The sequence below is a fragment of the Anabrus simplex genome, chromosome X, assembly GCF_040414725.1.
Source record: "Anabrus simplex isolate iqAnaSimp1 chromosome X, ASM4041472v1, whole genome shotgun sequence".
Lineage (NCBI taxonomy): Eukaryota > Metazoa > Arthropoda > Insecta > Orthoptera > Tettigoniidae > Anabrus > Anabrus simplex.
Genome location: NC_090279.1, coordinates 175,824,338 through 175,852,186, shown reverse-complemented (window position 1 = coordinate 175,852,186; position 27,849 = coordinate 175,824,338). Strand labels below are relative to the sequence as shown.

Sequence of the window (27,849 nt, the reverse complement as noted above, 5' to 3'; positions counted from 1 at the left end):
GTTTGTTTTCATTTGTGTAAGTTGTTTCGTTACCAGATATTTACGGAAATTTGAATATTATTAATCGAAAATTGTACGTATTTGTAACATTAAAAATGCTACAGGGTAGCTTTCAGTGTCGTAAGAAGCTGTTTGTTCATAAAGAGTGTATGTATTCGAACAATTCTGGTGTGGTGACAAGGTGATTGACCTCATATTCTTCTCAGAACTTGTTTTCTTTATATTTTCACTTACCTGTGGGTATGTTTATAGTTTAATTAGATGGGTCGTATGTGCTATGTGTCTGGATGTAAGACTAATTATAGGGGCAGAGCAAAAACTTCGGTGTTCAAATTTCCAAAAGACCTAGTATTAAGTCAATTGGTTAGGTGCATTCATGGGGAAAACTTCGAAGCAAATGATAGTAGTGTTGTGTGCATTAATCATTTGATATCAAATGCATTGTTAGGGAAGACATTATACCCATAATAGGTGTTGATCTAGTTCGGGTGCCACGCAAACTTCTGACGTTACCTAATGATGCCTGTCCTAGCATTTTCCCCAATCAGCCAACGTACGTAACTATAAAATGAAGTCAGTCCCGGAAATATCCAAAAAATCGTGACTCAGAGTTACGAGTGCGATATGAAACATTTTTAAACGGGTACAAGAATAATGTAATTGAATCTTTTAGTGTTTTACAACGGCGGTTCGTAAACTAAATCTAACCCCATTCCTCGTATGCTGAAATGAAGTGGATTGTGGCGAGTTGAAATTTTTTCGAGAAATGCATTTGTTTGCATATCTTACGAAATGAGCTGTGGTTAATGATGTTACATGGTATTTCATGTAAGGTTAATAATGTTTTCCGTTGAAATCTAGTTATATTTTTGCTAAGCCATAATTTCATACGTAAAATATTTTTATAGTGTGTATGCTTTTCAACCTGACGTTGATAAGATAATTCTCCCCCCGCTATTTTCCCTCTGAAATTACAATTACGCGATAACGTCGCTTCTGGTGCGTAACTATTCATAGTTTGAGTTACTGAGTTGCATTTCATGACGTTTGACTTGTGATCTTTTCTTTAGGTGACTCAGAATAACCATACATAATCTTACCCTTAACCTCTCATGTCACCCACCGATGTCCGCCATGTTTCTTCTGGGTTACGATCTGATGTAATTGTAGTTGATATTGGTTTGTGTCATAGCATTTACGCACTGAATTGACAGAAAGGGGAACTAATAATAATAATAATAATAATAATAATAATAATAATAATAATAATAATAATAATAATAATGGCGTATGGACTCCAGAGAGGACTGGTGCGGGTCTTTTTCTCGTAGACGGCCTATTAGTTGACCTGCATGTCTGTGAAGATGATAGCCCCACCTAGAATGATTTTAATGCTGAATACGCGACACACATCCAGCCCCCGAGCCATTGGAATTGGGTTAAATTCCCCAACCCGGCCGGGAATCGAACCCGGGACCCTGTGAACCAAAAGCCAGCACGCTAACCATTTAGCTATGGAACCTGACAGAAAAGAGAACTGGACGACATTTTAACGATTCATGTTCCAAGCGCTCTCTTAATCGCCTATCCTTTTATGTTTCTGTCACCGTGGTATTAGGTAAACAAGGAAAATAGAGGAATTATATGCTCGTAAAAGATTTTGTTTATCTTCTTTTATTAATTGTAAAGATACATTTCTATAATAGCGATGACTTATACAAGCAGTGCTTTTCTCCAGTGCGAATTTTGAACATAAATCATGATCTTGATAGACACACGGTACCGTAGAGAAGTTCTACGAAATAAGTGGATCATTCATTCGAAATTCTATTTCTTGCATATATACTGGGATCCATTCCCACCATTCCCATTTTTAGGTACTTTCGCTCCTAGAAAAAGAGAAAGAACAACAACAATGAGAATCTGATTAACTAAATACACAAATGAATGAATGAATTAATTAATTAATTAATAAAATCTGTACATATTAATAGATGAAAGTCCGTGGTAGGTATCTATCAGTTTGTGCCGGTCAAACCGTCGAACAGATCTCGATGCGGTTTTCACAGTTGTATCGACGAAGGTGTAGATGTATGAAACATTAACCCTAACATTACCGAAGTAATATCCCGCCTTGTAACCAAGACCGCTAAGGCGGACTATAATTAAAACAATAATATAGATAAATACTTAAAGAGAAATATTGGTAGATTATACACCGCCGGAAAAGAACATGCAACATCCTCAAGGACTGTGTTCAGTGTGCATAGTGAAAGATTGTTGTGTTAGTGATTCACTTGTCACTGATATCGGCGATCAGATGCGCTCAGGAGGCCTGTCCGTGCGCACTATGTTTTGACTCTGCAGGCAGTAACTCTGCTGACGTTAGAGGTGAACAGTGTTTGCAACATTTATTTTAGGGTACAACCGTGCCCCACCGCGAGTACGTGCTCCTGTTGAACAACTGCAGCCATTTGAGCGGGGTCGCATTTTAGGTCTGCGAGAAGCTGATTGGACGTATCAACGGATTGCTGCACATGTTGGGCACAAATAATCGGTGGTGTGTCGCTGCATTCAGCAGTAGTCTGTGGAAATTCGCACACCCGTATACCAGGCTCCGGAGGCCCGCGTAATACAGACACACGGCAAGATCGACGCAATCTTCGAGCAGCGGTGGCCGGCCGAAAATTATTCAGGAGTGAAATCCGGTCACATGTTGCACCTGCTGTGACACCAAAGACCATTGGGAACCGTCTGCTTGCAGCAGTATTTCGATCACGTTTGCCTTTGGCCAGACTACCACTGACACCACGACACCGCCAAGCACAACTACTCTGATATGGTGAAAGAGTCGACTGGAGAGGGGATATGGCGCCCTGTTGTCTTCAGTGACGAGAGTATGTTCTGTCTGTAAGCAAGTGATGGACATACACGTGAACGGCGTAGACTTGGTGAGCGTCCTATTCCAGAGTGCATTCGACCACGACACCCAGGTCCCATCCCAGACGTCACGGTGTGGGCGGCCATCAGTTAAAACTCGCGGTCACATTTTGTGTTTCTGCATGGTAACGTAACCAGTGCCCACTCTATCGCACAGGTTGTTGTCTCCGTACTACTGTCATTTCTACGACAGGAAGGTGAGGTGCTTTTTTAAGCAGGACAATGCACGTCCACATTCAGCTGCTGCGATGCAACGTGCTCTACGTGGTGTACAACAACTGTCCTGGCCAGCAAGATCACCGGATCTCTCGCCAATTGAACACCTATGCGACATGGATGAGGCGGGAACTTACGCGTTTTCCAGAGCCTGCTAGAGCCATTGCCGAATTGCACCAAAGGGTGCATGCGACATGCTTGAGTCAATCCATCACAGGATGTCATTCAGCATCATTCTGAATACACGCCTTAATTGCCACCAGAGGGGATACACTGTGTATTGATGTGACTGTTTGGGCACCCTTTATTTTGATATGTATGTTTCATTTGGTCTGGATTTGTAATCATATACTCCTGCAATGATGAACTACCTGCCACATTGTTTGTGAACAAAGTTACCTTGCCCTTGAGGATGCTGCACGTTTGTTTTCTTCGGCAGTGTACATTGCAGCAAAAGATCGTCAAAAAGCATTTTATTAGGTGAGCAGGGGGGCGCTGTCGTTGTGACGCCGACTAGAATAGGGTGTCAAATAAAATGATTAAGGCCGTAGAAGATCTGTATGCAGAAGTGATATGCACGAATCAAGTAAAGATAGAGTTAATGGTAGGAGAGATATTCAAATATTGGACTTAAGCAGGGATGTAAAGTATCACCAATATTGTTCACACTTTTCACTAATGTTGTATTGGATAATGTAAGTCAATTGAAGGAGGAAAGGACATGCCCATGTTTGAATAATAAAGGAATCCTTCTCCTGGTTTTCGAGGACGGCATTCTGCTGCTCTCTATAACATCAGTCGGAATGCAAAGCAGTCTCAAGAAAACCGCTGAATATTGCAGAATTTGAAAATTAATACCGGTATTTAAAAATCAGAAGTAATGGTATGTAAAGAAGGAAATAAATTAAAGAAATAAGAAAGGTGTGGCGGTTGGGCTGTGATTGTGTAGAACTAGTGATTGTCGACAAAATAGAACACTCGGGACATATAATATATCGAATGGGATGTGTAATAAGCAAATGAGACGTACTAACAGGAAAGGGTTGGCTGCTTTACCAAACACAAGGTGTTTAGAGAGGAAAATGCCAAATACTGAATACAAGTTACAAAAAATATTTTAAATGTACTGGTGATATCAAGAGCATTGCGTAGAGCATAATTATGGAGTATTAAAGTAAAGAGGAAAGAAATATATGTTCAAAGTAATAATTTCTGTAAAATAATAATGGGTCTTCCAGAATGCACAGCCAATGGCGCTGTTATAAAACTGTATGAAGATATCAGCATTCAAGCAGATTAAGCTAGGAAAGTAATGAAATACTGGTTAAGATTAAGAAGGAGGAGAGGGAGGGAAATATTAAATTTAGCACACCCACACGAGATGAAGCACATAAATGATGATTATTGGCTAACGAAAGTGAAAAGAATGTTCGATAAAATAGGAATGGGTGACTACTGGGGTAAATATATACGAAATATATACGAATACAAAGTGGTTTGAAAAGTCCGTGCAAAGTCCGAGTGATGGCACCACAGGCGCGTATGGAGGTCATGTTTAGTTAGTAGCATCTCTTGAATGAACGCACGCCAAGTTTCAACCATATCGGTCTATTTCTTTGTGTTTGGCATTCGTGTGAATCAAGGAAGTCGAGTGATTTTCAAGAAATGGACTAAAAAGAATTTCGTGTGGTGATTAAACATTACTTTATGAAAGGCAAAACGCCTCAGGAGACTAAAGAGAAGCTTGACAAACATTATGGTGACTCTGCACCTTCGATTAGAACAGTTTATAAGTGGTTTAAACATTTTCGGACAGGCCATATGGGCACAAGTGACGCTGAACGTTCTGGACGGCCTGTGGAGGTTATGAATCCAGAAATCATTGATCAAATCCATGATATGGTGATGGATGACGGAAGAGTTAAGGTGCGTGAGATTGCTAGTGCTGTGGGCATCCCGACTGAACGGGTACATAATATTTTGCATAAACATTTGGACATGAGAAAGCTATCCGCAGGATGGGTGCCGCGATTGCTCAGGCTTGACCAAAAACGGAATCGTGTGAAGTGTTGCAAGGATGATTTGCAGCTGTTCCAGAAGAATCTGGAGGACTTTAAGCGTCGTTTCGTCACTGTGGATGAAACATGATTACATTACTATACTCCTGAGACCAAACAAAAATCTAAACAATGGGTTACCAAGGGGGAATCTGCACCAAAAAAGGCGAAGACCGTTCCTTCAGCCGGAAAGGTTATGGTGACTGTCTTTTGGGATTCGCAAGGAATAATCCTCATCCATTATCTGGAAAAGGGTAAACTTATTACAGGTGCTTATTATTCATCGTTATTGGAGCGTTTGAAAACCGAGCTGCAAGAAAAACGCCCGCGATTGGCCCACAATTATGTCCTTTTCCATCACGACAACGCACCAGCACACACCTCAGCAGTTGTGGTCGCAAAATTAATGGAAATAAGATTCCAACTCGTTTCACATCTCTCTTATTCTCCAGACTTGGCTCCCTCGGACTACTATTTGTTCCCCAATTTGAAGAAATGCCTGGCGGGACAAAGATTTTATTCCAACGAGGAGGTGATTGCAAACACTAATGGGTATTTTACAGACTTGGACAAATCCTATTATTCGGAAGGGATCAACAAACTAGAACATCTTTGGGCGAAGTGTATAAGCCTAAAAGGAAACTATGTCGAAAAATTAAAAAAGGTTTACCCCAAACACGTAAGTAGTTTTTATTTTTTCACGGACTTTTCAAATTCAGCATGAAAGTAACAATTAGAGTGCATGATATTGAGAAGCAGGTGATTATGTCATAATGTGAGACTAAAAGAACATGATCTGAATTCTATGAACTTTTTCAAAATATGTCAAAAAGGCTTTCAAACAGAGAAGTGAGAGGCGTAGTGTGGTGGGTAATAGGGATATGTAAGAGAGAGAATCATAACGGAAATCATTTTTTACTTTATGGAGAAATAACGGAAGAGGCCACGGCCGTGAAGAGGCACATCTATTGAGTGGATGTGACAGACTTAGAGTTAAATATTTGGGAATTGAATACAAAACAAAAATAGAAAGAGACAAAGAATTCTATACAGTTGTTAAATTATTAAACAAAGAATGAACAACAATGGGGAGAGTAGCAGATTTCTTGCATTTAAAAACTGTATCATATAGAAATTAAAATAATCATTAAAAGACTGAAGGGTAAGGTGCATGTTTGTTCTAGAATATTTAGAAATATACTGCATGATCAAATAAACTAATTCCTATAAAAGAACGCTCTCTCCCCAGTTTGAAGCGATCCGCAACTAGGGGATGGAAGCATGCTATTCTATTCTGTAAGTTCATTAGTAACATTCTGCTTTAGTTCTCATCTTAGTTTCTTAGGTGTCATATCCTAACTTTTGAGAATAGTGCTGTACACTTCATGATGTCTGTTTTAAATGGCGAACTGTACTTACATTAGGTATAATCTCGACGGAGGTCTCATACATCTCCTTCCACTGTAAAGCAAAGAAATATTTGTATGTATCATTGGTAGTTTGCATTAATGGTGGAGTGGAAACTCCTCTAACAAACCATGAAAAATGTAGGTGATTAACTGGAAGGGCAGACGATTAGTACAGAATCTGTACACAATATCACAGAACTCTAAAACGGAAGTGATCATAAATTACCAAACTAAGGGAGGGCGTAGGAAAAGCCTGAAAACTGTCACCTCACTTATTCAGTATGTACACGCTCAATAAATAAAAAAGCGCATGGCCTTTTGTAAAATCCCTGCAGATAAACATTTCTCAGGAACAAGTGAACCTATGAATACCATGTTTGTTTTATGCATCCGCAGGGCTGCCATCTACTTGGGAAGTGAATTATAATTTTGAAAACAAATATAATTTGGTAAAATATTAAATGCGACGAAGGTATTACCCCATACAGTTATTTCCCTTTGAGCGATTTTATTTATTTATTTATTTATTTATTTATTTATTTATTTATTTATTTATTTATTTATTTATTTATTTATTTATTTATTTATTTATTTATTCTTAATTTCGAATCACCCATCTTTGGGGTACGTCAGATCAATCACTTCTTAGATGCTTGTGCACTTTTCTTCTCCCAATAGTTCTTCATTCTAACTGATCTCCTCCTCCTTTCCTCCTCTAATATCTGAATCGGTTTTCTGGTGTTGTTCTTAACTTGGAACCTCTCAGTTTTGTTTTTGGTCACGGTTTTGGCTGTACCATTCTTTAACATGAGTTCGGTAATCTTAAGATCTCTCAGATCCTTTTCAACTTCCTTAAACCAATTGGGTTTAGCCTTTTTTTATTGTAAAAGAAGTCAAAGATCTGTTTAGTTAATCTGTCAGGATTCATTCGGAATATGTGTCCATAGAAATCAATCCTCCTTTTCCTCATGGTATACGAGAGTCTCTCCGACTTTACGTAGAGGGATTCGTTTCTAAAAAAAACTTGTTTGTTATTTTGGAATTTGGGACCCATGATCTTCCTCAATATTTTCCTCTCCTTGATTTCAAATTTCTCCACTTGCCCTTTTCTCCCCATGACTAGTGTCTCTGCTGCATAGAATGCTTCCGGCTTAATTACTGTGTTATAATGCCTTATTTTGGTGTTCCAAGAGAGGGCTTTCTTATTGTATGTGTTTTTGGTTCTCTGGAAAGGTAGTTCTATTTTGTTCCTTCTCGCTTCCATTGCTTTCCCTTCAAGGTTGTTCCATTCAATCCATCCCCCTAGGTACTGTACTTGAAACTCTTCACCACCTCTATTTTCTGAGCTCTCACTTTAATTCTCTTAGGAGTGTCAAGTATATTCGTTATGATCTTCGTCTTTTCGAAAGAAATCTTAAGTCCTATCTTCCCCGCCTGCTCTTGTAATTCGGCGATTTCTTCTTTTGCTTCCTCCCACGTTTCTGCGAGCAGCGCCAAGTCGTCAGCAAATGCCAAACACTTAATCATGATCCCTTTGTTTTTGTTCCAAGTCTTATTCCCCCTCTCGTTTCTGCATTCCATTCCCTCAAAACTTTTTCAAGTGCACAGTTGAACAACAGAGGGGAGAGACCATCCCCTTGCCGGACCCCTGTTCTGACCTCAAAAGGTTCTGATAGTTCGCCCATGAATCCGACTTTAGAGGACGTATTCGTGAGCGTCTCCTTGATGATGTTTAAAGTTTTCCCGTCCTAGCCGAACTCCTTCAAAATATTGAACAACGACTCTCTGTCTATGGAATCGTAAGCTTTTTGGAAGTCTACAAAAGTCACTATATACGGTTTCGCCCTCTGCTTCTGGTATGCTAAAATTTTTCTGAGGTTTAAGATCTGTTCAGGGCAAGATCTTCCTTTCCTAAACCCTGCTTGATACTCCCCAAGTTGGCGATCCAACTGAGGTTCAGCTCTTTGCAGTAATGCTCTGGACAATATCCTGTATGTCACATCCAATAGTGAAATCCCTCTGTAGTAGTTGCGATCCGATTTCGAACCCTTTTTGTGAAGAGGGTGCACCAGGGCCATTTTTCATTCTTCTGGAATAACCTCATTCTTTCCCATGTCTTCAAAAAGTGTTTGGAGTGAGACAATTGCATTTTTGCTTGCATTCTTCCATAATTCAGCTGTTATCTGATTTTCTCCCGATGCCTTGTTATTTTCCATATGAGTTAGTATTGTCTGGATCTCGCTTATAGATGGGGGTTTAGAGTCAGGGTTTGGGGATGACTTCGGTCCACCATCGAACGCCATATTTTGGTGTGGTTCTTCGCAAGTCAGAAGTTCCTTGAAATATTCTGCTAGTATCTTACAGTTTCCCCTATTACTATACGCCATGTTCCCTTTTTTGTCCTCAAATCGGAGAGTTGGGGGTCGTATCTGTTTAGCTTCTCCCTGAAGATCCGATAATAGTTTCTCATGTTGTTCTTAGCAATATCATCATTATCTTCCTAAGTAGTTGGTCTCCTTGTTCCTTCTTAACTTTCTTGATCCCCTAGGACACCATATTCCTAGTTTCCACAAAGTGTTACCAGGCACTCTCGTCCTTTTTGGTTTGCCAGATGTGCCACGCCTTGTTCCTCATATCAAGTAGTCTATCACACCCTTCGTTCCACCATTTGTGCTTCTTCGTCCTGGTAACAGGCGCAAGCTGCTCTGCCTTGGTTATAAGACTCTTTTCCATTTGCTTCCACTCCTGGCCTCCTAGGTCGCTGGTTAACTTGCCCCAGTCCTCCTTTATTGATTGATTGATTGATTGATTGATTGATTGATTGATTGATTGATTGATTGATTGATTGATTAATTTATTTATTTAGCACACTACAGGACTATTGTCCCAATTACAGTGGCTACTACACTGTATGGAACAAACCAATAAACAGTTAAAATAAACAAGCATGCATAAAAGAGTAGAGTATGCCCTAAAGGATAGTAGGCATTTGGCGTTTGCCATTAATCGCAAAACTGCTCACAACATAACGAAATTTAGAGATTATAAGAGTAATAGCTCCCGCCAGTGGTGTTAACCGCTGGCTTGAGGGAATCCATTATAGTTAGGGACAAGATGAAGAATCTAATATGATAAGAGTGGTTATCATGAATCGGGAGGCTACTCCAGATTCCGAAGGTATGAGCAAACTCAAGGTGGAATAAGTAGCACAGCATTATGCAAACTAATGACTGTTGCTTGCTCATCTATTTTGTGCGCGATGCCAGCCGATCTAGCATTGTTATGTACTACTGTCGTTTGACCCCGATAGCACGTAACCTTGTGCTGAGTGCGCTAGTCCCTTTTTTTCTTTTTGCTGACTCTGGTCTGCCTCCTAACCATTTAAACACCGATTTGTTTGTTCACTTGCATCATCACTATTTACAACTGCGCAATCTTCGGAATACACTTTCTTTCCACACTGATACATTACGGCTCTTAGATATTTGTTCAAATAGTTTTCACTGTTCCACTCCTTAATTAACCAAGCAGTAACTCTTCGATTATCCTTTTGCTTGCACAACGCTATTTGTTTTTCACTTAAAAACTTCTTTTTAAAACCTCCGTTTTCTCACATTCCGCAATCAGATGTAGATCGTCCATCTTGTTTTCCCATAGAATACATACTGAAGTGTCGTTTCTCTTGATCCAACCCTTGTTCTTATGCAGTCCCATTAACCACCAAATCAATCCCCCTTTCCGTCTATTATTTTCAAATTTTATACTAATCTTGGAGACTTGGAGTACCTTGTAAAATACGCTCAGAGAAGCTCTCTTGCCGCATTCCTTTAACAACCCTTGCGTTTTGATGTCCATAATTACGGCTATCATCACTCTCGGGCCCCTGCTCCCTTTCACCTTCCATGTCTCCGTACAGATATAACCTAACCCTATCCTCTCCACGTAGGTTTTAATTAACATCAACCAACTCTCTGTGTACATACTCTTTTCCTTCTGCTTAAAGGCTTCCTGGACCATTGCGCCACCCTGTCCTCTCCTCAATCTCATCAGATAGTTTAGAACCCTCCGAGCGCAATCCACTTCTATGTATTCACCACATAATAATGCCACCCCCACGTTCGCGGTGCATTGCGGTAACCTCATACATATTTAACTAAACTTATATGAGATTTGGTTTAACAAATTCCTATCTTCCATCCCCCAAATTTCTGCCCCATACTCATCACTATCGTCTTGTACACCAGTCTCAATATCCTATAGCTTATCCTCGGGAATTCTGAAATTAAGATTTTAACCATAGAAAGTGCTGCCATCCCTGTCCACTTTGCCTTCTTGATATGATCATCCCACCCCGCCCCTTTTCTGTTTAGTATCTCTCCTTAAGTATTCTATCTTGTCTACTTCTTCTATGAATTATCCCTGTAACTTGCATTTTCTTTTCCCTTTTCGCCTCTTGATTTTGCTTATAGTTAATACCTTAGATTTGTTGCAGTTAACCCTTAATGCCCACTTCTTTGCGAATTCCGATATCTTTTCCAAACTCTTTTGGAGACCGCCCCTTGTCAAAGCCATTATTACGACATCGTCTGCAAAAATCAAGCCCGGTATCTCTAGATTGTTCATGACCGGCACTGCCCCTTTTTCTCTACCATGCCCTTCCAAAATGTCGTTATTGAACAGTAGGAACAGCAGCGGCGAAAGTTTACAACCTTGTTTTAGCCCCGTCTTACAGTCTATGGGCTGACTGATTAAATTCTCCTTTATCTTGTCGCAGCAATGGACCTTCCTATATGACGCTTCTATCGCTCGTATCATTTTTCCTGACACCCCTAACCTACCTATTTTTCTACCAGTGCTTTTCTGCTAACCGTATCGAAGGCTTTTTCGAAGTCAATGGCCGCTAGGTACGCGTAACCTCTTTCACTACTTAATTATGTATCCAGTATCATCCTTACTGTCATAATATTGCCTATGGTTTGTCTTCCCTTTCGGAATCCTCCTTGGAATATTGATATTATTGATTGTCTTTCTGCCCAGCTCGATAACCTATTAGCTAAACCCCAGCATAAATATTACTCAGCGATTCCAGTAAAGTTACTCCTCGATATTTACTTGGTATATTCTTGCTTCCTTTCGTTTTGTAAATTGGGCAGATGATTCCGCCTTCCCATTCTTTTGGTATGATGCCGCTATCAAAGATCCTGTTGAATAATTTAACTATTCCCTCCCTAATTTGCCTGTAATTCCATACATTTTTCCAACATAAATTATTTATTCCGTTCCTTCCCCCCGCCGATTTGTTCTTAAGTTTACATAATACCTCTTGTATCTCTTCTAAAGAGATCTCTTTGTCTAGTTCGTATATACTAATGTCTAAATTACTCCAAGTGTTCGTTGTCCCGTCTTCACATTTCCATCTATCCCTGGCGCCTAACAAGCCCTTGAAGTAGGTTACCCATTGGTCATAGCCGATTACAGCTTTCTCAATCCTTTTTCCTCCTCTGTTAATTCTGTTAATTCTTTCCCATACTCTCTCTGCTTGGTTTAATTTGCAATCACTGTCAATCGCCTCTGTTTGTTCTGTATCCATGACTTCTTTCTCTCATCAATTTTCTTTCTGTATTATTCTTTCCTTAACGTACAGAAAGCTTCCTTATCCTCCCTATCTCCACTTAGCCTACATTTTTAAAGCCTTTAGGACTTGGCCCTTTAGTATCTTGCAATCTTTATCGTACCACTCATCCATTCCATTCTTCCTCCCACCCCTTCCTTTCTCCATCCGTGCCGCCCTCCTTATAGGATACTCAATTATGTCTAATGTCCTATCTATATTATTTTCCTCTAACGCCGCTTCCCACCCACATTTTATTAGCTGTATCTCCTGCTTCAGAAAGTCCTCTAAATCTCTATGTGACATATATACTTAGAATAGCTTCTGCCCCTCTCCTCAACACTATTTTAAGCCCTGTCCTTTCTTCCCCTATATTCCTTTCTAACCATACCCCTATCGCTGCGTTGTGTGACTCTATCCAGTCTGCAATTTCAATCCTTCTAATTTTCCTTAGTATATCTCCCGAGCAAAACACTAATTCAATCACACTTTCCCCTTTATCTGTTATATATGTCAGTTTCCCTTCTTTGTCCCCCTCCCAAAGGCCATTTAGAATATAGAATTTTCCTGCCTCACAGAACTCAAGTAGCAACCCTCCATAACTGTTTCTTCCCTTACATTTGTTTCTTCTTTCTACCCTTAAATCAACTTCCTCTTCTTTGTAGAACATTGGGAATAGTTCCCCTATCCTGGCGTTCCAGGCACCCAGGAGTAATATCCCATCTTCCTCGAACTTTTCCCTGATCATACTGTCTTCCAAGAGTAGCTCCTCCAGCAGTTTATCGTTCGCGTACGGAGATCCCTTGGAGTGACAATATACACTCGCTATACATATCTGTCTTTCTTTTCCCTCCTCTCTTCCTATATTACATCTTAACTATAACACTTCATTTAGATCATTCTCAATTTCTTCCACCAACTCATTAATTTCTTTAATTAGCACTACTATTCCCCCAGGCGTTCGACCCTTCTCCTTATGGTTTTTCCTTGCTTTACATTTAACTCTGAATCCCCCTCCCAAGTTATCTCCGTAGCCGGTTGTATCCAAGTCTCCAGTAATGCTACAACGTCATAACTTTCAACTACCTTTATCACCTCAATACTGGTTTTTTTCCCAACAGACCTTCTATATTTATGAATCCTACTTTCCATTCTAGTTATAGCTTACTCTCACTTCCTCCTCTCCTTATTCTTACTTCTCGTCATCATTAGCCTCTCGCCATCTGGCTCTCCCCCTTCATATCTTGACGATTTAGGGCGCTCTTTCTTATCTATATCCTCTGTACCCTTGTTTTTCTTGCCCCACAGATCTTTTAAACTACTACTTCTTCCCTTCGACAGCATGTCTCTCCCAGTTTTATCTTCCTTCGAACCACTTCCTTCATGAATATGCCTCTGCCCCATTTGTTCTGAATTAAGAGGTTTTTTATTAGTGTCAATTGCCGCCCCTACCACCAGTGAACATGTCATTCGTCCCATGCTGCACCGCACACTTACCCCTTCGTTGGATTCACTTCTTGTCTCGCTCCCTTGCTCCTCTCGATCAGCCGTCTGTCTTCTGTCTTGTCTTGAACCCAGGGCCTCTTCTTTCAGGTTCTCTTCCATAACTTTCAGCTCTGGTAGGTCCAGGAACGCCTCTAATTTCTGTCGGATACCCACAGCCGTTATCCACTAATATATGCTTTCAAGCCATGTGCTCTTGCTCTTCCTTGATGCCTCCTAAAAATTCTTAGGATTTCACTGCCCTCTCTCCCCATGTCTCTCTTAATCCCAATATTCTTTCCTTGCAGATTGCTCGCGTTTCTTAGTATTATGCCCGCCATTGTGGTAGATATCAGTTGCACTTTTATTGGCCTCCTCCCATCCACTTTCCCTACACTTCCCACGTCATCGATATCTGCCTAAATGAAGTTGATTTTCATAATGTTTTGTAAAAAGTCCATGACTTCTTATATTGTCTTTATCTTCGCTTCTGCCCCCTCTTCTTGCACTTCATATATGAAAACACATTTCTTACTCTTCTCCTGATTTATGCCCGCTACCACTCTCTTCAGTAGTACCACCTCTTCTTCAAGACTTGTGATTTTTTCTTTTAGCTCCTGGATCTCTTTCTCGTTTCTTCCTGCCCACGCCTCCTCTTCTGCCTTGGTGCTTTTCATCCAATCCCTAAGTTCCTCTTGCCCCTTACTCATAACCTCCAACTTCTCCAGTACCTATAATCACAGGAATAGAACCAGCTTTTGGGTGGTTAGGCCGTGTGCATAATGCAGAGTTTCGTCCAGACGTGCCATTTGGACTCATCAGCTGGAATGGCACGCCCCTCCAGGACTCTGCTTAGCAGTGGCAGACCAAACTGTGTGGCCCCGCCGTGTTAGCAAATCAAGTTTGCTAACCTGCTAAAGGAGAAAAGATTTCTCCGTTCAAAAAATGCTCCCCCATTGGAGATACAACATCAAAAAAGGCTTTCACGGCCGCAGATCTTATAATCACAGGAATAGAACCACCTTTTGGGTGGTTAGGCAGTGTGCATAATGCAGAGTTTCGTCCAGACGGCCTAACCACCCAAGAGCTGGTTCTATTCCTGTGATTATAAGATCTGCGGCCGTGAAAGCCTTTTTTGATGCTCTCCAGTACCTTTTCCATTAAGTTAAATCTCTTTTCAACACCTGCCGAATCTTCTCTGTATCTTTCCAATTCAGACTGCCGTTCGGTCCGGGGTTCAATTCTACCCCTTATTACCAACAGCACTGCTATCACCGCCGCTAACATTAGTGGTTCTCCAAACTTCCCTTTTCCCTCCTTACTTGCCGTCTTCCCCGTAGCTGTCTTCCACCTTCCCAGCCAGCTCCCTATAGCCGCTCGGTATTGCTCTACTCCAACCATGTCTCACCGCACTCCTCTCCCCACACGTCTGTACTCGTTGCTGTTTGACATAAGACTGGTAATTCGACAATGACTGTATTGAAGCGGATGGTCGAGCCGTTCTTCTTAAGTGGATGGAGAATCTCTGCAATAACGACACATGGACGGAGTAAGGGCGGATTATTTAAACGCGTGCTGGTGTTTTTCTTGTGACGGGAAACAGTGCATTTCTGGACATAGTTTCATATTAAAAGAAACTTAGGAGGGGACTGCATGTAAATCCTCAATCTATTTCCAGTCATTCGACTGGGTCAGTAATGGAATGAATGAAGCCTCCATCTAGCGGCGAGGACAAGAATTATGCCGGTTGCCAAAGCCTGTTGCACTTCTCTAGGGCAATGTTTAGTGAGTGACAGCTGAAATGAAATAATATTGGAGTGTATTGCTGGAATGTAAGTTGACAGGGAAAACTGGAGTATCTGGAGGAAAACCTGTCCCATCTCCGCTTTGTCCAGCACAAATCTCACATGTAGTGACCGGGGTTTAAACCAGGGAACCCAGCGGTGAGAGGCCGGTGCGCTGCCGCTTGACCCACGGAGGCTGGAAACAGACTGTATATGACGTTTAATTTCTAGTCTATATGTGGAAGTTGATCTGATGTAATGCTAACATTGTGCATCAGTTCTGAACTTAGTTACTTGAGTATCATACCTAACTTTTGAGAATAGTACTGTGTAATTCATTATTTCATTCATTTGTTATAGGCAAACTGTACTTACAACAGCATCGCGATCTTCAGGATTTGAAAAAGGCCCCTGAAACAATAAAACAAATAATTACTTGTTTTGTATTTCGTTTTTGGTTCATTTTTTGCATTGTTGGTCGAGTGGAAACTTCTTTTTAAAACCATAGAAAAGGCAGGACTTCACCAGAAGGACATTCTATTAATACTGAAATTGTACAACCCACAGGAAACATAAACCGAAGTGATCAGAAGGAAATAAAGTACCAAGATAAAGAAGGGTGTAGGGTATGCCAGAAGGTTCTCAGGAGAAGCTGAACCTACAGATATGGAGTAATGTTTGTTGTGCGTATCCATAGGGTTTGTATCTACATAGGAGATAAAAATATTTTTAATAATAACAATTTAATTCTGATAAAATAATTGCACCGCACACAATAACGTGGCACCAACTCCAGGTCGATTATTTCCCTCATAGCGCTGCTGGGGTAGAAGTCATGCAAGAATGGACAGGAGAAAGGAGAGCAAACAAATGCAAACAAGTCAGACTGGATGTGAAATAACACTAAATTCAGGTAAATAAGGTTTCTGTAAGCAACTAGTCGATGTTAACGCAATATATTACATATTTATAATTAGACAATTGAAAGGTAGGCCCCGTTCAAAAATATTCATAATTGCATTAATTTAATAAGACACTCTGAATTACAGCTTGAAATGAATACCAGTTCCCTTGGTATTACATACATTTTCGAGGAAACTCACAAACACTAGACGCTATGAAGCTTGAATCATTTAAGTGCATATTAAATCACCCGAAATACATCACCAAAAATATCGAAGGGGGTGATAAAATCGTAAATCAAGACTAAAATGAAATTAATCCAACAGGAAACACAACACAAACGCACGGCATTAAATTCGCATCACAAATACACTTGTCCCTGTAGTCCATTCCATTTTAAGAAAACAGTACGTACGGTATTGCACTTATGACAACAGGGTTTCCATATCGAACGACTCTGCTCAACACCATCGCGGGAAAACGGCGACACATAAATTTATGGAATTCAGTATGTAAGTTCCAGATAAAAAGGGAAAGAAACTAAACTGCAAATTATTTTTATGAACTAAAGAGCGAGGGACTCCTTGGAAACAACTTGGCGAACGAAATGGAATTCGATGGGGAGCTATCAATATTAATGGGGCTTATGGAAGAAAGAAAGTAGAACTGGCTGAGTCAGCAAAGAGGATGCATCTGGATGTGCTAGGAGTAAGTGATATTCGGGTAAGGGGAGATAACGAGGAAAATATAGGAGATTATAAAGTGTACTTGACGAGTGTTAGAAAGGGAAGGGCAGAGTCTGGGGTAGAGCTCTTTATCAGGAATACCATTGCACGGAACATAGTTTCTGTTAGGCACGTAAATGAGCGCATGATGTGGGTAGATTTGTCAGTTGGAGGAATTAGGACTAGAATTGTGCCCGTGTATTCACCATGTGAGGGTGCGGATGAGGATGAAGTTGACAAGTTTTATGAAGCATTGAGCGACATCGTGGTCAGGGTCAACAGCAAGTATAGAATAGTGCTAATGGGCGATTTCAATGCGAGAGTTGGGAATAGAACTGAAGGATACGAAAGGGTGATTGGTAAATGTGGGGAAGATATGGAAGCTAATGGGAATGGGAAGCGTTTGCTGGACTTCTGTGCTAGTATGGGTTTACCTGTTACGAATACATTCTTCAAGCATAAGGCTATTCACCGCTACACATGGGAGGCTAGGGGTACCAGATCCATAATAGACTATATCTTAACAGTCTTCGAATTCAGGAAATCTGTTAGGAATGTACGAGTTTTCCGCGGATTTTTCGATGATACAGACCACCATCTGATCTGTAGTGAACTAAATATCTCTAGGCCTAGGGTAGAGAAAGTGAAATCTGTCTGCAAACGAATAAGGGTAGAATCTCCAGGACGAGGAAATTAGACAGAGGTACATGGATATGATTAGTGAGAAGTTTCGAACAGTAGACAGTAAGCAGGTTCAGGATATAGAAAGTGAATGGGTGGCATACAGGGATGCTGCAGTAGAAACAGCAAGGGAATGCCTAGGAACAACTGTGTGTAAAGATGGGAAAAGGCGAACATCTTGGTGGAATGATGAAGTGAGAGCAGCTTGTAAACGTAAAAAGAAGGCTTATCAGAAATGTCTCCAAACAAGGGCCGAGGCAGACAGGGATTTGTACGTAGATGAATGAAACAGAGCGAAACAAATAGTTGTTGAATCCAAAAAGAAGCCATGGGAAGATTTTGATAATAATCTGGAAAGGCTAGGTCAAGCAGCAGGGAAACCTTTCTGGACAGTAATAAAGAATCTTAGGAAGGGAGGGAAAAAGGAAATGAACAGTGTTTTGAGTAATTCAGGTGAACTCATAATAGATCCCAGGGAATCACTGGAGAGGTGGAGGGAATATTTTGAACGTCTTCTCAATGTAAAAGGAAATCATCCTGGTGGTGTTGTGAACAGCCAAGCTCGTGGGGAGGAGGAAAATGATGTTGGTGAAATTATGCTTGCGGAAGTGGAAAGGATGGTAAATAAACTCCATTGTCATAAGGCAGCAGGAATAGATGAAATTAGACCTGAAATGGTGAAGTGAAGTATAGTGGGAAGGCAGGGATGAAATGGCTTCATAGAGTAGTAAAATTAGCATGGAGTGTAGGTAAGGTACCTTCAGATTGGGCAAAAGCAGTAATTGCACCTATCTATAAGCAATGGAACAGGAAGGATTGCAACAACTATCGAGGTATCTCATTGATTAGTACACCATGCAAAGTATTCACTGGCATCTTGGAAGGGAGGTTGCGATCAGTCGTTGAGAGGAAGCTGGATGAAAACCAGTGTGGGTTCAGACCACAGAGAGGCTGCCAGGATCAGATTTTCAGTATGTGCCAGGTAATTGAAAAATTCTACGAGTTGAATAGGCAGTTGTGTTTATGTTTTGTAGATCTAGAGAAAGCTTATGACAGAGTACCGAGGGAAAAGATGTTCACCATACTGGGGGACTATGGAATTAAAGGCAGATTATTAAAAGCAATCAAAGGCATTTATGTAGACAATTGGGCTTCAGTGAGAATTGATGGTAGAATGAGTTCTTGGTTCAGGGTACTTACAGGGGTTAGACAAGGCTGTAATCATTCACCTTTGCTGTTCGTAGTTTGCATGGATCATCTGCTGAAAGGTATAAAATGGCAGGGAGGGATTCAATTAGGTGGAAATGTAGTAAGCAGTCTGGCCTGTGCTGACGATTTGGTCTTAATGGCAAATTGTGCCGAAAGCCTACAGTCTAATATCTTGGAACTAGAAAATTGTTGTAACCAAGGTTGAGATTTACAAAACACAACTTTATTATTCGCTTCAAATGCAAAATACACTATTTACACAAATAAAACTGAAATTTAACTTGAAGCAAAGTGAATTAGGAATCTTGAGAAAGAGTCTATCTTCTGTACACTATATACAAGTTTGCAGTATTTACATCCACTTCTATCTTGAAAAGATAGTCCTTGATATATGAAAAGTCGATAGTCGAAAACTATCAGAAGTACTGACATAAATGTTTGGAAAGTCCTTCCTTGCTGAGTTCATAAAAGCAAGTTCAATGTTGGAAGAATTCTTACTTAGCGAAACTAAGGGAGCTTGCATTAATTAAGGAAATATGACGGTATGTAATAGTATGACTGGATATGGGCAGCGGAAGAGGAGCGGTGACCAGAGGTGAGACCTCGTACTGCCAGAAATTCAGTCCACCTGGTCGAAGCACATTTTCAAGAGGAGTAGCCTCCGTGCTCGACGTAGGGTGTATTCTGGAGCTGGACACCGGGGCAAGTGGGCCTCTGGACAGGCTGGGAGTTCCTCTTTATAGTACACACACGACTGTTCAGGCACGCGCACTGAGGGCTGCGCCTCGAGGCTAGAAGAATGACACTTGGCGCGCGTGTAGCTGGCTGGCGGAGCGAGAAGGGAGCGCCGGACATACAACACCCTCCCCTCCTAAATACGCCGGTACGGCGTGAAACGGCGGCGGCGCTGGCGGCGGCTGCGATGCTGGGCCGGAGCTGCTGATGTCTCTGTTGGATTGTCCGGAGCTGGGACCGGGCGGAGTGGCGCTGTCTCGTCCTGAAAGGAACCCATTGTTATTAAATGGTCTAAAGCTCGTTCAGCAATAGATTTATCTGGCTGAGCAATAGAATCAATAGCTGGACATGGGCGGTAGCGCAGACGTATCTGGTCTTGATGGCGGCAGATACGTTTCTCCGTAGTCTGTATTTCGTAGAGACGATGACCCAAAGATCTGCAGATGACTCCAGGTATCCAGAGTGGGTTTGACCTGAATGTCCGGGTGTAGACCTTGTCGTTGACTGAGAACTTCGTTGGTGAGGTCTGAGACTGGGCCGGAAGAGGCTGCAACAGAGAAAGTAAAGTTCTATGAGGTCGTCCATGGAGCTTCTGTGCAGGAGTGATATTATCAGCGCCGGGCAGAGTTCTGTAGTTGCTTAAGAGTTGGAGCAATGCTTGGTCTTTAGTTAAGCCTGAAGAGACAGCTTTTTTCATACTTCTCTTAAATGTTTGTACAAAGCGTTCGGCTTCACCATTAGATTGAGGGTGAAAAGGCGGTGCTAGGATATGACGAATGCCATTATATGTACAAAATTTCTTAAAAGCAGTAGCTGTAAATTGAGGTCCGTTGTCCGAAATGAGTACTTGAGGTAAGCCTTCTGTAGTAAATATTTTCTGTAGAGCACGAATGGTAGCTTCGGTCGTAGTAGTCGAATGCATATCCACTACATATGGAAAGTGCGATAGTGAATCGATGACTATTAACCACATGGAATTGAGGAAAGGACCTGCGAAATCAATGTGAACTCGTTCCCATGGAGTAGTAGCCGGAGGCCATGAAGCTAGATCAGAAGACGGGGCGTTCTGATTCAGTTGACATTGTTCACAATGACGGATGAGCTTTTCGATGGCGGCATCAATACCGGGCCAGTAGCAGTGTTGACGTGCTAGTTGCTTCGTTCGAGATATACCCCAATGGCTTTGGTGTAATAATTCGAGAACTTGTTTCTGTAGGCCAAGTGGGATAACCACTCGGAAGATGGTGCCTGCTTCTAGGAGTACGACTCCAGCACGAGTCGTGAGACTATGCTGCATACGATGATAAGGTGCAAGGTGGGCGGGAAGATTGCTCTGAAGAGGCCAACCGTTGCGGATGTAAGTACGCACAGTAGCAAGTGTACTGTCCTTATCCGTAGCTTTAGCTATGCAGGTAGCATCAATAGGAAAACTGGAGACAGTATCTTCAAGTTCTATGTCCAACTGAAGACATTCAGATTCTTGAGAATCGAAGGCAGTATCAGGACCAACTGGTAAGCGTGAGAGGGCATCAGCATTACAATGCTGGGATGTGGCTCGATAGACAATCTGATAGGAATAATCAGAAAGGAACATGGACCATCTTTGAAGCTTTCTGAGGGAATTCTCAGGGATCTTATTACCAGGATGGAATAAGTGTACGAGAGGCTTATGATCAGTAATGATCAGGAAATGGTTGCCATAGAGATATTCATTGAAACGGCGAATACCAAAGATGATGGCTAAAGCTTCTTTCTCTATCTGTGAGTATCGACGTTGATGGTCATTAAGTGTTTTCGAAGCGAAAGCGATGGGGCGTTCCCGTCCATGACGATCCTTCTGGGAGAGAACGGCACCGACACCGTAGTCTGAAGCGTCAGTAGCTAGCGTGATGAGCTTGTCGGGCTGAAAATGAGTGAGTTGTATAGCTTGAATTAAGGCGTTGTTGATGGTTTTCCATGCCTGTTGGCATTGCGGAGTCCATTGAAATTTAACACCTTCTTTACGTAGAGCGTTTAATGGAGCTGCCACTGTAGCGAAGCGGGGAATGAACTTATTATAGTAGTTCGCTTTGCCTATGAAGGACTGGAGCTGCTTGAGGTTCTGAGGTTCTGGCATGTTGACGATAGCTGAGACATTCTGTGCACTAGGGCGAATTCCAGTCTTATCAAGTATATGTCCTAGGTAGTGAACTTGAGGCTGAAAGAATGTACATTTAGCGAGATTCGCTCGTAGGCCATTGTCTTTCAATTTCTGGAGAAGGAGGCGTAGATTGTTTAGATGTTCCTGATGATCTTTTCCAGTAACAATAATATCATCCAGGTAGTTAGCACAACCGGGAATGGAGGCAGTGAGTTGAGCTAAATAGCGCTGAAAAATAGCCGCTGAGGATGAAACACCGAATGGGAGCCGCTGGAGCTGGAGCAGTCCGAGAGGAGTGTTGAGTGTTAGAAATTTCTTAGAGTCTTCGTCTAAAAGTAGCTGGAGATATGCTTCTTTAAGATCAACTCGAGAGAAGAATTGTCCACCAGCGAGACGACGGAATAAGTCTTCTGGACGTGGAATAGGAAAGATATCTGTGTCGAGTTGTGCGTTGACTGTAGATCGAAAATCGCCACAAAGTCGAACATTACCATCAGGTTTCTTGATTACCACTAGTGGAGTAGCCCATTGACTAGAAGTAACTGGTACCACAATTCCAGTTTGTATCCATCTTTCTAATTCTTTCGTGACCGGGTCTTGAAGTGCTAGGGGTACTGGACGTGCTTTGAGGAAGCGAGGCTTAGCTCCGGATTTCAGCTGTATGTGAGCTGTATAGTCTTTTGCTGTTCCGAGCTGAGAGTCGAAGACTTCAGGAAACTGCTTCAGGAGATCGGTAACGTCAGAAGTAGGATGCAATGTAGATACAACGTTAATGTTGTCATGTATCTGGAAACCAAATAAGTTAAATAGATCCATGCCCATAATGTTGGATGCAGTGTAGTTGTTAACTACGAGAAGAGGAATGGCCTTCTGAATTCCTTTATAAGTAGCCTGAAGCTGGATTTGACCTTTAATGTCAATTTTCTTTTTGTTAAATGTCACAAGCTGGATGTCCGCTGGAGAGCATGAAGGGGAACCTAAGTCATGGTAGGTAGCCAGGTTAATAATAGAGACAGGTGATCCAGTGTCTAATTGAAAATCGACAGATCGAGTAGAGAATGAGAGAGGAACGATGATCTTGTGAGAATTCCTTGTGGGAAGAATAAGATTGATCTGATCAACTTCCATGTCTTGGCGGGGCTGTATATGCTTCGGGCGTGCTGCAGGAGTCTTAGCAGGGCGGAGCGAACTCCGACATACAGTCTTAATGTGTCCAAGTTTATTACACCGTTCACAAGTGGCTTTGAAGAAACGACAGTCACGACGTTCATGATGCTTGAAACAGCCTCGGCAGGAAGGCAGGAGTTTCGAGGTGCTGTTAGAATTGGGCTTCCTTGGAGCATTACGAGAGGGAATCTGGCGAGAATGCTTGGTAGAGAGCGCCTTATCTGGACGGTTCACTGTAGCAGAGGACTTGCGGGCCTGAGTCGAGACTTGAGCAACTTCGTGTGGAGAAGCTATGGCTGCAGCAGTCTTGGTAGTAAGCTCATAAACCGTAGCAATACGCTGGACGTCTTCTAAAGAAGGGTTACTCTGCTTGACAGCGTCAAAACGTATCTTGGCCTCAGGAGTATGTAAAATTACCATGTCCCGAATGAGAGAATCAGTGTAGTGTGAACCACAACCGTCCTTGGAGCATATGAACTGGCAGGGTTTAGCTAGACCACGCAATTCAGTTATCCATTCAGTATGTGTCTGATGGGGTTGCTTTCTGCTCTGAAAAAATTTATAGCGAGCAGCCACTATGTGAGGAGCTTTGGCATAATGTTCAGTGAGACGGGCCAGGAGCTGTGCGAATGGTACCTCAGAAAGGTTTTCTTCTGGACCTAATTTACGTAGTAATTCACACGTAGCATTGCCAACCGAACTAAGAAATAGTGCTCGGCGGCGTTGATCATCTGTGACAGAATGGCAGATGAAATGCTGTTGTAAGCGTGCTAAATAAACTGACCATTCTTCCTTAGCCGGATCAAAAGCAGAGAACGGAGGAATAGCTGATGGCTGTGTAGAGACAGAAATAGCTTGAATAGCCTGAATTAATGCTGCCTGTTGTTGTTGCATAAACTGTTGTTGTTGCTGCTGTAAGGCTTGGAATACCGTAGCGAGTTGCTCAGCTGTAGCCATTGCAAGATGCGTGCAATAAAGAGCAAGGAGAGCTGTGTGTCAGAACTGGTTGTAGGCGCGACCTTGACCGGTATATGCTGGGAGTGAGAGAGAGAGCAAGCAAACACGCTGGAGCGTGCCACACAGGTGGAGCGCACGTCAGAGAGCTGTGGAATGTCTGTTGAGTGGGCGACACACTGAGCACTGATTGACTTCGTCGCCAATGTCTAAGTGTATGAGGGCACTGAGTTTGCTGTACCTCGTTGTGAAGGAGTGGATGAATAGCAAGTTATTATCCTGTCGCCACAGAGTTGGTGACTGGGGCCGATGAATTGGAGTGTCCGTTGCGGTCTTTGTTTTTTTTTTTTTTTACCTCGTCGCCATAGAGTTGTGTTGTAACCACGGTTCAGATTTACAAAACACAACTTTATTATTCGCTTCAAATGCAAAATACACTATTTACACAAATAAAACTGAAATTTAACTTGAAGCAAAATGAATTAGGAATCTTGAGAAAGAGTCTATCTTCTGTACACTATATACAAGTTTGCAGTATTTACATCCACTTCTATCTTGAAAAGATAGTCCTTGATATATGAAAAGTCGATAGTCGAAAACTATCAGAAGTACTGACATAAATGTTTGGAAAGTCCTTCCTTGCTGAGTTCATAAAAGCAAGTTCAATGTTGGAAGAATTCTTACTTAGCGAAACTAAGGGAGCTTGCATTAATTAAGGAAATATGACGGTATGTAATAGTATGACTGGATATGGGCAGCGGAAGAGGAGCGGTGACCAGAGGTGAGACCTCGTACTGCCAGAAATTCAGTCCACCTGGTCGAAGCACATTTTCAAGAGGAGTAGCCTCCGTGCTCGACGTAGGGTGTATTCTGGAGCTGGACACCGGGGCAAGTGGGCCTCTGGACAGGCTGGGAGTTCCTCTTTATAGTACACACACGACTGTTCAGGCACGCGCACTGAGGGCTGCGCGTCGAGGCTAGAAGAATGACACTTGGCGCGCGTATAGCTGGCTGGCGGAGCGAGAAGGGAGCGCCGGACATACAACAAAAATAGGTGCAATGAGTATGGTATGAAAATTAGCCTCTCGAAGACTAAAATGATGTCAGTAGGTAAGAAATTCAACAGAACTGAATGTCAGATGGGTGATACAAAGCTAGAACAGGTCGATAATTACAAGTATTTACGTTGTGTGTTCTCCCAGGATGGTAATATAGTAAGTGAGATTGAATCAAGGTGTCGTAAAGCTAATGCAGTGAGCTCGCAGCTGCGATCAACAGTATTCTGTTAGAAGGAAGTGAGCTCTCAGACGAAACTATCTTTACATCGGTCTGTTTTCAGACCAACTTTGCTTTACGGGAGCGAAAGCTGGGTGGACTCAGGATACCTTATTCATAAGTTAGAAGTAACAGACATGAAAGTAGCAAGAATGATTGCCGGTACAAACAGGTGGGAACAATGGCAGGAGGGTACTCGGAATGAGGAGGTAAAGGCTAATTTAGGAATGAACTCGATGGATGAAGCTGTACGCATAAACCGGCTTCGGTGGTGGGGTCATGTGAGGCAAATGGAGGAGGATAGGTTACCTAGGAGAATAATGGACTCTGCTATGGAGGGTAAGAGAAGTAGAGGTAGACCAAGACGACGATGGTTAGACTCGGTTTCTAACGATTTAGAGATAAGAGGTATAGAACTAGATGAGACCACAACACTAGTTGCAAATCGAGGATTGTGGCGACGTTTAGTAAATTCACAGAGGCTTGCAGACTGAACGCTGAAAAGCATAACAGTCTATAATGATAATGTATGTATGTAGGTATGTATGTATGTATGTATGTATGTATGTATGTATGTATGTATGTATGTATGTATGTATGTATGTATGTATGCATGTATGTATGTATGTATGTATGTATGTATGTATGTATGTATGTATGTATGTATGTATGTATGTATGTATGTATGTATGTATGTATGTATGTATGTATGTATGTATATATATGTATGTATGTATGTACTAAAGGGGGCGGAAGTTTGCAGGGGCTATTTGTTATTTGTGCGGAATCAGAGGTAAACTACAGCACATACAAAACTTCAGGATTGAAGTGTAAGGAAAACTGGGCTCGAGTGATGAGGCATGTATTAAATTGCATTTAATAAATTTCCCCAGGCAACGCAGGGTAGTACTATGCTGTCGTATCGTTCACAAACAAAACAGTAAAAATTAAATGCGGTCGTAAAAAGGTGGTAAAATTAAAATGCACTTGAGAAAGAACAGCTAAATAACAAAACCAAGCACAAATAAAACAGACGTTTTTCTTATCAGTACAAGTTATGCCATGACGTATCGTTGCACACCACAACACCAAAATCTTCAGAAACAAGTTCTGTGCAGTATGAAAATAACAGAACACACACAAATACTATGCAATATACAACCAACTCTCACTCAGCACAAGACAAGTACGCACTAATTTAAAGCCTAAAAACACACACGCAAGAAATAAATACTGTAGATGACTTCACTACAGAAGTGAGTTGCCGGCGGTTTACAGACTGAGGAACTACACGAGTCTTGTACCAGAGCAACACAGAAGGACAATAAAGGAAGGCAACGAAGCGATGGCTGTTTCTGTCATTGTGCTTCCTCCCTAAAAATATATTTATGAAAAAGAAAATGTTATGTACTTATTTTAATAACTCACTCTGTCTTTCATAATACATTACAAAGTACAGTATAATATTCCTTAATCACGAGAAATTATGGGTGTCTCAGAGAGGGGTGTGTTCACTCCTTGTAGGTCCATAAGAACAATACTGTTTTCTTAACGTGGAATGAACTTTAGCAAGATGATAGGCAGAACGTCAATCTCCGTCAAAGCAAGCGACGCCACTTGATGAAAAATAACACCCAGCTTCTCCAAGAGACTGATGAATAAATATTAATCATACATTAAGGGAAGGGGTCTGAGGACCCATGGTCTTATCTTCTTTTCAAGAGGCATATATTCACGCTGGGAAAAAGAAATAAAAAGTCTTATTATATTCCAGGAATATCCTTTGTGACATTCGTTAAAATTATTTAAGGCACGCCCTGTGTGTATCTAAATTCCTCATACAGCCTTTGAGTGGTTACAGGAAGACCTAGTAGATACTATTCTGAACAGGAACCCTTATCAGAAAACGCACCATTTCCCTGCTACAAAGGAATCACCAACGCATGTCTAAATACCCCGCGTCTTCTGGGTCGATGAACAGAGAAGGGAACCATCATTCGACAATTATCTGCTGATGTCACCCGTCATGGAGTAAGAGCAGTGGCGTATGCTGGGATTAAGACGTGGGCTACCACTAGACTTAGGTTACCCCTTTTCGATAGTCGGTTTGGTGAATGTCAAGCCCTAAGCGTTCTGAGCTTCAGCCAATAGCCAACAGAGTAGCCTGCTGTATTGTTAGTCCTGTTTCACAAGCTACTGCCCTGGCCTCAGCTACTGTCAATAATCAACACCTGATCAGTGGAGATAGTAGCCTAAGATTTAGCAAATTAAAGTCCGGCTTTGTGGCGAAATAGATAGAATGCTTGCCTTTGGTCTGATGGGCCCGGTTCAATTCTCAGAATCAACCCCCTCATACTCTTTAATTCCCCTGGCTTGGGAACTGCGTGTTTATCAAGTCTTTGCCATTAATTTGATATAGATGCCGTCCACCATTATTATTATTAAATTAAAAGTTTGAATTGTATAGCATTGCCAGCAGTGGTACCCATTGTTCACTGGTTTATTAGCTTTCTTCTCGGGAGATCAGTGGTGGTTTCCGACCCATAATCAGAGTTTCGATT

The 27,849-nt window shown here is 41.7% G+C and overlaps 1 protein-coding gene across 2 annotated transcripts in view; it reads right to left on the bottom strand.

Annotated features, from left to right (window-relative positions):
* Positions 1-1,671: 1,671 nt before the first annotated feature.
* Positions 1,672-27,849, bottom strand: part of LOC137503105 (uncharacterized) — a 229,468-nt gene continuing 203,290 nt past the window's right edge. For both annotated transcript variants that reach the window (XM_068230558.1, XM_068230559.1), the window contains exons 4-6: positions 15,875-15,910; positions 6,633-6,674; positions 1,672-1,889 (exon numbers count right to left, since the gene is read on the bottom strand). In XM_068230558.1, coding sequence (XP_068086659.1) covers positions 1,812-1,889; positions 6,633-6,674; positions 15,875-15,910 — 156 coding nt within the window. In that variant the 3' untranslated portion in view covers positions 1,672-1,811. The remainder of the gene's footprint in view (positions 1,890-6,632; positions 6,675-15,874; positions 15,911-27,849) is intronic.